The 12685-nt window shown below is 42.5% G+C and overlaps 1 protein-coding gene across 1 annotated transcript in view; it reads left to right on the top strand.

Annotated features, from left to right (window-relative positions):
* Positions 1-12685, top strand: part of GALNT17 (polypeptide N-acetylgalactosaminyltransferase 17) — a 122068-nt gene that overhangs the window by 101349 nt on the left and 8034 nt on the right. Inside the window, exons 6-8 of the mRNA XM_083587694.1 lie at positions 370-487; positions 10222-10407; positions 11287-11424. Coding sequence (XP_083443820.1) covers positions 370-487; positions 10222-10407; positions 11287-11424 — 442 coding nt within the window. The remainder of the gene's footprint in view (positions 1-369; positions 488-10221; positions 10408-11286; positions 11425-12685) is intronic.

Below are 12685 nucleotides of genomic sequence, written 5' to 3'. Positions count from 1 at the left end.
AATACAAACTAGGAGTGGGGCTGGAGGAGTCAGCTCAGCCTCTCCAATACAATTGTCCGTGTTGGTGTTTCAGTTTTCTTGGATGAAAATTAAGGAAAATGCATTTGATTATAACAGATGCTGAATTAAATTCATACAATCACAGTATTATAGAGTTGGGAGGGACTCCAGGGGTCATGTAGTCCCAACGCCCCACGATCCCTCCCTCCAACTCTTTGATTCTGTGAGTTGTATGAATCAACCGAACATGTGTTGCGATTGGATCATGAATTGAAAACTATGGTTTAGATTAAATGAACTTGGGTTTTCTAGGATTCCTCCACTAGAATAATGGGAAGTTTTGTGTTTCTTTCCTACTTTTCCCTCTAGGACTCCAGCTATGATAGGCTGTTCTTTTGTGGTGAACCGGAAGTTCTTTGGAGAAATTGGACTTCTTGATCCAGGAATGGATGTTTATGGTGGAGAGAACATAGAGCTTGGAATTAAGGTCAGTGAGAAGCTTGCAATTAGATGATGAAAGTTAGGAGCCAATAAAACTGAACTCCTTCTACTGCTGCCTCTCATGCCATCACTCTAAAAATATGATTTGTGGCGTATTACATGCCATTTTTAGGATCTTTATTGCAAAAAAAAGTTGTAGTGGTTCTCAGGAAGCTTCTCATTTCAGACCTAGGCTATGTAAACACTAACCCATCTGTAGCATAAAAATGTAGTTTTTCCTCAATCTGGAATCATTCATGCTCTTCCTCAACATGCTGCTTCCAATCTAGATTGCTTATAGATCCTGACCTTCACAAGGATGGGAATGGTGACTTGATACACATTTGAAAACCCTCCTCTCAGTTAGGTTACCCATGTATTTCCCTCCCTGCGCATTCTCCAAGTGAATAAAGAAGGAGGTGGTGATTGCAGTCTTGTTCTAACCCCTCCCCACAACAACATTGTCAGGTATAGATATGCATACACCCCACAAACATTTGTTTTCCCCTGTTTCCAAATGGACACATTATGGGACGACAAGGAATCCATCTGCAACGAGCTTTTATTTTTAGAATCAAACCATTTTTTCAGGAAGGGCAAAGAATAAGCCATAGATCTAGACTGTGGGGGCTACATAGTAAAATCAAGCACTGAGTCTCTCTTGATTCTAGAATAAAATGTCACGTGTTTGCAGCCAACCAAAGCTGAAGAAATTCAGCCTAGGTTGAGAGGTTAGTCAAAGGGAAAGAAGTTCAAGGGAAGGAATTATCAAGGAACAGGCAACATTAAATCTAGTGGCAATGGGGCAGATCAGCTTTGACTAGGCTCGAGAGATGAACTGTTTCCCCTAAATGTGTATGGGGAGGGGGGAGTCATTTTCCTCCAGCTCCAATTACGAGACAGATCAGACCCTCCGTGCACCCACTCATCTTGAGTCGCAGTTGGAAGATTAACATTTGGAATGTTGCTTATGCAATCAAACAAATGACTTTTTTTGTTTGTTAAATTTAGAATTGGCCACATGCAGAAGGCTTAAAACAATCAGCAAAAGTGCTGGAGCCATATCAACATGGAGATGTTAAGAGGAGAATTAATTTGTACCTGATAATTGCCTGAGAAACAAAGGCATATCTCATCTGCAGCATATATATAAATGCCAAAGGATATAAATAGCTGATGAGTCTGCATGTGAATTTTCCATTATACCTGATGCACAAGCAGCCCTTTTGAATCCCATCCACCCACCAGAACAATGAATCTGGCTTCTATTATATTCATGTAAAACATTTTCGCCGGGTGCACTTATAGTAACAATGATGCCCTGTTATCATTTTTATAATACAATGATGTGTCACTGAATTTATGACATGACTGGGTTGTACTTTGAATGGTGTCATGTTCAGAAATAGAAGCCAGGCACTTTTTTCACTCTGTGATGATATTTAGCCCATCTGAAGCCCATGTGGCGTTGGAACAGACAGACTCCCCAATTTTCAGACCTAGAAACTACTTACCCGCACTATGTCTGTCTTAGCAGGATTCAGGTTTCAGCTTATTGACCCTCATTAATTTCACTGCTGCATCCAGCCAGTGGTTCAGCTTACGCACAGCCTCTCTTGACTCAGATTTAATGGGAAAGACATCATCATGCCTATGACACTGTGCCCCCAAATCTCCTGATGACTGTTCCCAACAGTTTCATATGGAGGTCAAATAACATTGGGGACAGAATCAGGTCTTACTGCACCCCAAAGCTAAGCTGCCAAGATGTCTCATGTAGTCCCCCAATACTATTCTCTGGTGCCAGTAATTGCAGGTAAGAGTGGAGCCACTGTAAAACAGTGCAGAGGCAGTCCAGGAGGATACCATAGTCAATAGCAGAGAGATCTGACAGCAGCTCCAGAGCTGCAGTCTCTGCCCCGAACAAGGTCATTTTCCAGAGTGACTGGGACCAATTCCCTTCTGAACCCAAATTGGAAGGCTCCAGACAATGTTTCCTCCAATGGTGCCTCCATGCAACTAGAGGGAGTCCTAGCTGATGAAGTGTCTCAGCCCCAGCTGACAAAGGGTCAAGGTGAGTTAGGCAGATGTGTGAGTTCAGCAGCAGAGCCACCAGGGCACCCCACTCTGCCCAGCAAAATCCTAAATTCTCAAAAACTAAAGCAAAGAAACATGAAGGTTGGAAGTGTTTTGCATTATCTGCCATATGTATGAGGTCTCCTCATTGGGTATGCCTAAAATGCAGTGAGCTCCTGGCTCTCTGGGAACAAGTTTATTCCCTTGAGGCCAAGGTGGCAGACCCGGAAAAGGTAAGAAAGATAGAGAGAATGGTGGATGAAGCTTTTGGGGACATTATAGCTGTGTCCCACTCCCATAATGACATCTCCCCTGCTGTTGGAGACAATTAAGGTCTCTCAGAAGGAGACCATCACTTTGAGGAAGAGGGAAACATTTCCTTAGAAGGGACCCATTCCTTGAGGGATGAATATCTTTTATGGGTGGGGGGATCCATTGTCACATCAGGGGAGGTAGAAAAAGGTAAAACAGGAAAACACTGACTGCCAGGGCTTGAATATGTGGAGCAACCGCCGCAGAATATTTGCCCTTCGTGCTCTGCAAAAAGATTAGAGCCTATATCAACTAAACAAATCTTGAATTGGTTCTAAGATATTAGCTGTGTAGAGTCACTGGTCAGATTAATTATGTTTTGATAGAGACGATGTTCAAGAGGCAATCAGCATCTACTGGGGTGACCATTGATGCCTGGAATTAGCATACTGGAATAATTAGAGATCTGAAAGCCTTCTCCGAGCAGACTTCTCTCTCTCTCTTTTTGCAGCAGGACCTTTCTTTTCAAACAACTGCTCTCCATATCATTCCTCGAGCAGGCTAGCAAAGAGAGAAGAAAGCGACCTTTATAGCTGACAGCGGAAATCGTACTTGTAATACTAATAATATTCCGCTTGGAAGTATTGAATGGAGGAGCAGTAAAGTTTCAGATCTTCAAGGCAGATGGTGTCACTCACAAAGCGTTACTGCATACATCGTTGCAATGTGGGTCAAACCCAAGCCAGGATGTATGTCTGCCAAATGTGGAGATGTCCTATGACAGTTTTGCTTTTTGGATGTTTGCACCTTTCAAAATGGATGATTCATTCTGACCTATGGAGAGGGATGTGAGAGGGTGCCGTTTTCCATCCTGCCCTGTATTTCTTGCCTGCAACAACTGCTTCTGTTCCGCTGCAGTTCATTTTCTTCCAGAAACTACGTTATCTGCCCCATTACCTACCGTGGTGAAATTGTCGTTACGTTATTCCATGCCATTCATTTCAGCGCAAAGGAGGCAAAATAGAGGCAAAAGTAATCGATTGTGTGTTGTTTGTGGATTGAAAGCAGAAACAACATCAAACACTGATCATTTGCACTGGGTTCATTTCTGGTTTGGACGAGGGATGAATAAGCAGCAATTGCCCCTCCCATTTCTGTTTTTGCCAGAAATTCTCTGGTGTCCCTATCTGTAGTAGATACTTTGCACTCAATTTTATTAGAATCTTTTAATTGCTTATCATTCCGTAATTAAACAAATATCTGAATTCCAATAAAACCAATCTACTATGCCCTATTACATGGCTGCTGTTATGAGCAATATATTTCTCAAGTGGCCATCATGACATCCATTTACAATGTATTTATTACTTCATAAAGTGAATCTAATCCATTCCAATATCTTTACCGTAGCAAAAAAAAATAAAAAAAATCAGAAAAATCAAAACATCATTTTATTTCATTTCATCTGAGGACTTGGAGAATATTTAAATGGCCACTATAGATTTTCCATCTTCCAGTGCACAGAGCTACTACAGCTTCTGAACAGCCTTTCTGCTTCTTCTGTATATTTCAAGTGGTGATGGGCTTCTGCAGTCCATGTACAAGTAAACCATGAGACTGGATTACTGCAGAGTGCTCTGTTGTGCAAAATTAACACTCTCCCATCTGCTACTGCAAGAATTATAGAACTGTAGAATTGGAAGGGACCCCGGGGTCATCTAGTCCAACCTCCTGCAATGCAGGAATCTCAGCTAAAGCATCCACGACAGATGTACTTATGCTGGTGGACACAGAATGTTAGTTTCATCCCTCTGTTTGCATTTAGTGCTAGTCTGCTGGGTTTTTTTTTTTTGGGGGGGGGGGAATGCCAGGTGGATAAAATAAGGAAATACATACAGTACCTTATCTTACCAGATGAAATAGATTAACGTGACCCCTATGACCAAGTTGTATATAAAATCAGCCATCAGCATGTTTCCTTTACATTCCTCATCACTGGTGCTTTGGTGTTTGAAAAGCTGCCTGTTTTGTCACAAAAAAGAACCAACACAACACCAACTCTCTACGTTTATTACCCTACAACCACCCCCAAATTCAAAAAATTGCATCATCCTTGCCACAGGTTTGCATTCTTGCAACAAAAAGAAACCTCTCAAAAGCTGCTTCTTCTTCTTCTTCCTCTTCCTCTTCCTCTTCCTCTTCTCCTTCTGGAAAAAGTCACTCTTGGCACGGCAGCATAATATGACTAAAAACAATAAATATTCCATATGAAGTGCTGGAATAGAAAGGTTAGTCCCTCTCCCTACAACAAAATAATTGAAACCATTCCTCGCCCTGGATCTTGGCTGCTTTCTGACATAGTTCTCCCTGGCAATTCTTCAAAGTGCCATGAACTTTAGTTGATTTCTAAGAGACTTCAGTTTCTGCCAGCTGACAGACACATTTTATGCTCAGAGCTGTTATCCCATCTATTCCTGACATTTAGGCATGAGATCCATTGCTTATTTAGCAAAACAGCACCACAGTCAAATCTTCTGTGGTAAGAGGAGATAAAACAGTGAAGACTTAGTGCAAAGCACTGATTGATACAGGCAGACTAATGCATTGAAAGCTGTTTGATTTATTGAATTTTACTTGAATAAAAATTAGGGTCTTGTAAAATGTAACATTAAGGGCTTACTGCTTGTCAGTGATCCTGTCTTCATGATTGGCCTGAAGTTTGGAAAGGGGTGTTACTTTTCTTCTTAGAGGAGTCCTCTGATAGTAAAGACTTGTCCATACTTTTGCTTGTTCCAGGCCTAGAAAGAAGGGGGGTCTGAGCAGTTTTCTCCTTGTCCTGGACTTTCCAGGCACAGGTTCAAGCAGTTTTACCTTTCCCCCTCCACTTTTAGCTCTAAATCAGAACTAACGGCAATCCGTGGGTTTTCCCAGGAAAAAGCAGCAGGGCAAATAGAAGTGGATGAGTGCTGAAGGTGAACATTTACTGGAATTCCTCAGTTGTTGGATGCCTTTGCCCAACACCTATAAGGAGTGTGATCTCATAGTAGCTCAGTGGTTGTCTGCACTGATTGTCAGTGGCTCTCTGGAGATCCAGACAAAGTTTTCCCCAACCTGACCTAGAGGTAGGGATGCGAGAAGGCATTGTTTTTCATTCTTCCCTAGATTAGCCATATGCACCACTGTTTCCACTCTACTGCAGTTCATCTGCTAGTGCATGGGGTTTTTTTGGGGGGGGTTCCCTGAGAGTCCCCTCCCCACCCAAATAGCTTTCTGAACTTCTGAAAACCTTGGGATAACCTTGTTTCTGCTGATTTTTCTCCTGGGAAGAGTTGGCGCCACTATAGCTGCATAAGCAGCAACACTGATAGCCTAGATATCAGAACACAGGAACATGGGAAGCTGTCTTATACTGAGTCAGACCCCTGGCCCATCTAGCTCAGTATTACCCACATTGACTAGCAGTGGGTCTCCGGGGGATTGAACCTGGGACCTTTGGCATGCAAGACGGATGCTCTACCACGGAGCTACAGCTCTTCTCCCACTTCTGCATGGGAAGAAGAAGAAGAAGAAGAAGAAGAAGAAGAAGAAGAAGAAGAAGAAGAAGAAGAACAACCACCACCACCCAGGGAAGTTATCAAGGGCATAGGCCAAAGTTTGTGGTCTGGTAATTGTCTATTGCAGGGTGTCCAAAAAGTGAAGTCAGAATCCACTGTCTCCAATGCACTAGAAACTTACATACAATAAACGGGTTCTGCTGAGAATTCATTTGCAAGAATAGGCCACAATCCAGTTTAGAGGTTTCCTATTGAGTATACTAAATCTTGCACGGAGAGGTGGTGGATGCATGACTTTGTATCTTACAGTAGCGGTGCTGAACTTTTTCAGGTCAAGGACTGCATTAACCATCTAGCAAATGGATGGGGCCAGAGGCAATGTCATTTTCTGGTCCAGTCCTGGAACCCACAGGGAAAGCAGCGAGGCTGGTTGAAGGTTGCTGGACTATGGACAGCTCCAAGTGAGAAGCTTTCTCCTGCAATGGTTGGGGGTAGATTGAAGCCTTCTATGTCTCTGTCTCCAGTCTACCTCCTCCAGGATCCAAACCCTTGAGAGGACTTCAGTGCCTTAAAGGGCCAACCATTATTTGCTCCATAGGCTCCCTTCTGGTGCTGGTAACCTCCTGATTCATGGTGGGAGGCACCTGGTTCTTCATGTTCAGGGAAAGATGTTCATGAGGGCCCAGTTCTTGTCTAGTCACCTCAGGTGCAATGGTTCTCCCTCTCTTCCACTATCAGCTCTGAGCCCTGAACAAGCCCTGGCTCCCCATTTGGTGCTCCTGTAGTCTCCATCTCTGTTTCCAGTTCAGTGCTGGATACTGGGGTCATGACCGGCAAAAGCAGGCAAAGCAACAGGTGTAAGTTTTGCCTTTGTACAGCTGGCTAGTTTTTATATACATTCAGCAGAAAATAAATAGATTTTAGAACCAGTCTTGTAACACAAAAAACATCCAGAAATGACATAACTAATAACAAGGTGTGTGTGTGTGTGTGTGTGTGTGTGTGTGTGTGAGAGAGAGAGAGAGAGAGAGAGAGAGAGAGAGAGAGAGAGAGAGAACAGATTCAGCACAGTACAGAGAGAACTCCCGTCCGAGATAATTCTGCTCACCGTAACCTCCTGTTATTTCAGTCATGTCTTGCTCTCAATTCCCTGTCCTTCTAATCATTTTTTTCATCATGTTCGGCTTTAAATACCGCATTCACTCTCTCATCATCAGAGCTGATAGACTGACTAATAGATTGACACTGCCCTTTCTCTTGAAGCAGTAGGTGAACATGGGGTCTATAGAAAATTAGATTGGCTTTCAGGATCCTGGGATTTAAGGCTCCTTCTTTCCACTCGGTTAAGTGTGAGCAGAAATTGAGGTGCCATCTGCATTCGGGTGAACAGAAAAACCCAATTCCAACCCTCTAATTGAATTCTTACTTGTTAAGAGTACTTTCACTCAGCTGGAAATCATAGCTCTCCTTTCACTGCATGTTAAGGGTCTCTGGCCAGAGCTGGATTGGAGATTAATAGGTTTCATCTCAAGGTGTGAGTCCCCACCCCTTTTCATTTAACTGCTAGGGATGTATGAAGTTGCTTTGTACAGAGTCCATCTAGCTCAGTATTGTATGCACCAACTTTCCTCAAGCTGATGCCCTCAAGATGTTTTGAGCTACAACTCCCATGAGCTCCTGCCTTCTGCTTTGGTGACCAAGTAGACTGCTCCTACTTTTGTTGAGGCATCAGAGAAGACACAGACTTCTTTGTTCGGGTGGCTATGAGATTAAAACATAGCTGCATGGGGATTGAGACTTCCCAGTGAACTTTGAAGAAACTTCCCCACATTTTCCACTCTTGCTATTTGTTGGTGGATGGTGGAATATCTCAGACTAGAGCTATGTTTCCCAAACTAGGGTCTCCAGCTGTTTTCAGGCTGCAGCTCCCATCATTCCTGACCACTGGTCTTGCTAGCTAGGGATGATGGAGACCCAAACAGCTGGAGACCCAAGTTTGGGAAACACTGATCTAGAGTCTCTGAGGAACACATTCTCACTAGGAATTGCTCCTGTGTAGTAACAAAGGATGCAATTCCTGTTGGGTAGGCTTTTTACTGTTGACAAGATGCCACAATTGGACAGGTAAGAAAGCATTGCTTTCCATTCAGCCCTGTGGAATACAGTACTGTTTCTGTCCCTGGGCAATTCATCTTGCAAAAAGTATATTATTCACCTCACTCTCTGCTGTGAGAAAATTACGTAAATTACACGAATTACTCAAGTTATGTTTTCTTTATACCACCTCATTCATTTAAACCACTGTTTCTCAAACTTGAGTCTCTAGCTGTTGTTGGTCTGCAGGTCCTGCTAGTTAGGGGTGCTGGGAGTTGTAGTCCAACAACAGCTGGAGACCCAAGTTTTAGAAACATTTATTTAAATGCAATGCAAATGGGCATACATATTTCTTGCAGACCTAAAGCACCAAAAACAAATACTGAATGTATTCAATGTCTCCTCACATTTCTGTTTTCATTAAGAGTTCTCTGATGTTCTTAGTCACAACATTACAGTACTTCCACCTTCAAGTGGGAGCGAATTTGCCCAACCCCAACTGCCCCCGGAAAGAAGACTCTGAATGGTTTTTTTCTGGGGAGTTGCTGGGGAAGTTTCAACTGGGTCCTTGGGCCAGTTGGGATGTGGAGGGAGCTGGCTTTTCCCCAAACAGGATTCTTCCTCCCTCTGCTATATGGGCTTTATGCGTTGTCTATTTGGCAAACTGAGTTCACAAGCGCTCTGCCCATTTGGAATTGCCAGCAACTGGTATCCATAGGCATATTTCTACTGGTATGAGTTGTTTGGCAGTGGAACAGATTGTCTCTGGAAGTGGGATCCTTTGCCTCGTGAGAGGTTTGTCAGCAATGCGTGGATGACCAGCTGTGATAGTGAAACCCTGCACTGAGCAGGGTTTGACACGATGGTCTTTTCCAACCGTGTAATTAAATGAAGCAAGTTTTTCCATATCCACCCCCCAAAAGAAAAATTACTGTAAAAGTGCTCTTACATCCCCATTGCTGTTATCAACTATAATGGCATATAATTACCTCCTAGTGCTCTGATGATTCAGACCGGGGGCTGACTGTTTATTAGGTTAAGTAATGGCCTGGGTGAACAGATACTTTTCTTCTTTGTTTTGGGCCCAATCTGCACTACACATGTAAAGCACCATGATACCTAATCCCCACACAGAGCTACAATTCTTGGAGTGGTTTACCCATAAATCCTCCTTCTCGAGGAACACTTTAATTTTATCAATGCTTAATTATTATTTTTAATGATTGTTTATTTCGTATATGTTTTTAGCAATTCTTGTTTTTATTTATAAGCTGCCCTGTGCCCCATCAGGGGGAAAAATGGGGTATAGATCATTATCATTATTACACTGGCAATTGGAGGTCTGTTAGGGGGATTGGGGGAGGGAGTCCTCCTAGCAACTCTCAGCACACTTAACAAACTATGATTCCCAGAATTATTTGAGGGAAGCCATGACTGTTAAATGTATAGAGGCTATAAATGTATAGTGTAGATGGGGACTCAAGGTAGATCCATCAAAATGATGATGGTGATGATTTATTCCACCTTTCTTCCAATGGACTCAAAGTGGTATACATACTTCACATTTGGATCTAAGTCAAATCAGTCAAAGGCCTGATGGAGAGGAATGTTTTCTCCTGGCACCTAAAGATATCTAATGAAGTTGCCAGGTGAACGTAAGATATGATCCTCTTGTGAAGCAGCTGGTCATAGATGTTGCCTTGGTTTCTCTGGCTTCCACATTCTCCTTGTCTGTCTCCCATTTTCTCTCCCTCTCCCTCTCTAGGTATGGCTCTGCGGTGGCAGCATGGAAGTCCTGCCCTGCTCTCGAGTTGCCCACATTGAGCGCAAGAAGAAACCTTACAACAATAACATTGGCTTTTACACAAAGAGGAATGCGTTGCGGGTGGCCGAGGTGTGGATGGATGACTACAAGTCCCATGTGTACATTGCGTGGAACCTGCCACTGGAGGTACAGTTATATAGCTTCACTCATGAGAACAATCATGGGGATCTCTGTGGGGGGTTGCCTGTTTTGCACAAACACTCCAACTGTGTGACAAGGGCAACAGCCCCCCGGTCCCCACCACTGTGCTACTGGTTCCACAATCTAGGGATAACAGCTAAAAAGGCTCCTGTCCCATGCTCCTGTCAGATGCACCAAGTAGATACCAATTCATTGCATATAGTTTTATATGGGAGGAGTTTATATTGTAGATATCCTGGTCCTAAACCCTTTTTGTATAGGGCTAATTGGGCAACAGTAGGTTGGGAGTTCATATAAGCTGCTCCTCATTACTATTACTTATTAAATTTAAATAGCTGCCCATCAGTAAACATCCCCAGATAACTTGCAACAAAAAAATGAAAAAGGCAAAAATGTAATCATAATTAAAAACCAACAATTAATGACAAAGGACAACATACTGGCAGCATTAAATACTTTATAACTCAGATTAAAACAATTTTAAAAGTGAATGACTGCCATGCTTGCAAATTTCAAGCACTTATGCAAACAACAACAACAAGAACTACCTAGGCTGTTCCATTAAAAATGTGTCCTGCTCAGAATGTTTTGTTATTGCAGGTGCCTAGCACAAAACTCTGCACACCTATTTGTCTGGAATTTGGCAAGTGTTGTTCGTTCAGGAGCTGTTACTACGACTTCAGATTTCACTAAGTCGTGACAAAAAGACAAAAAGACATGGGATGGCATGAAGCTTTGATTTTCCTAAATTAGTGTTCAAATTAGTTCCCAGTGTGAATCAGACAGCCACTGAATTACATTCCAAAATGCCATACTGGGGCCCCCACACCAATCTTTTAAGGACCAATAATGTATTTCTTTCAGAATCCTGGAATTGATATCGGAGATGTTTCAGAGCGAAAAGCACTCAGAAAAAGCTTGAAGTGCAAGAACTTCCAATGGTACTTAGACCACGTCTACCCAGAAATGAGAAGATACAATAACACCATTGCATATGGAGAGGTAATTAGGAGAGGAAAGCACGACACTGAGCTCATTCTAGGGATTCACGTTGAATACATGTTTCTGTTTGTTTCCAGTATTTTTAATGAGATCCATGGGGGGATTTCTGAAAGTGCCTAACTCTCTTAAGACCATTCTTAGAATCATCTTGGCTGGTCACGATAATCTATTGCCATATTCCTTGCTTTCAGATTGGAGGGGATCAGGTGGATTGTGGGCATTACTTGATCTAATGGCAATCACCCCATATTTCAGTTACAGTGAATTTTATTGTACCTCAGATAAACCCTCTGTTACACCTGCGAAATTGCCAGGGAAACCCATCCTTTAGAAGTGTTTGAACCACCTATCCTGCCACTAATGCTGTTAGCTCAGTAAGACGGTGATGCTCTCATTTTAAAGGAAAGAGACAAAACTAACCCAGCCCATAAATCATTTCCCACTGATAGTGCATTCCAAATGCAAACCATCACTTAGGATTTTATGTCCAAATAACACAATGTGGTTTTTGTGAAAATTCAAATCCTCTCACTTACAATTTCAAATGGGGCTGAAATCATCCATGAAATAGATGCAGAGGGGGGAATTATTATATTAAGATCCACAATAGGGGAAGGGAGTCAAAAGGGATTATACATCTATGTATTTAATTTGCTTGTTTATGTAAAATAGAAAATGAGGAAATAAAATTTGTATTAAAAAAGAAGGTGGTGAAGAGAGACAGGAAAATAGGAAAGACAAAAGGGACGTGAGAGTGCAGGGAGGTATGATCCCATTTCCCACCTATGCTTCACCTCCAGAAACTTGTAGCATGCTATGCGCTCCCTCCAATCTGGTTTTGCATCCAGTTCTGCTCTCCCAATACTCTAAAGAGAGATCTAGGCACCTTCTCCACCTGTTGTCTCTTACTTAGACACATGATTTACACAGGTACCATTTTTGGTACCCATGTCAATTATTCCAAGGCAACTAAGGCTGCTGTCCTAGCCACACCTACCTGTGAGTTAGGACTTCTGAGTGGACATGGTTAGGATTGCAACCAAATTAGTGTCAACTAAGGTTTTAAAGGTGTGTTGGTGGGTGGGGATCTTGATCATTCTTTTAACTATGCTGTAATTGGAATTCATTGTTGGTGTTTGTAAACATTATTGCAAGACAATTAAAAAAAAATATGAAATCATCAATGTCCTGTAAGATAAAGGGGAAGCCACAGCCAAGTTGCTTGGCAGGCATATGAGAAAGATGCAACCAGATTAGGAGT

Source organism: Podarcis filfolensis, assembly GCF_964270895.1.
Source record: "Podarcis filfolensis genome assembly, chromosome: 15".
NCBI classification, from domain to species: domain Eukaryota; kingdom Metazoa; phylum Chordata; class Lepidosauria; order Squamata; family Lacertidae; genus Podarcis; species Podarcis filfolensis.
Note: the sequence above shows the minus strand (reverse complement) of the source record. Positions and strands in the feature narration are given on the sequence as shown.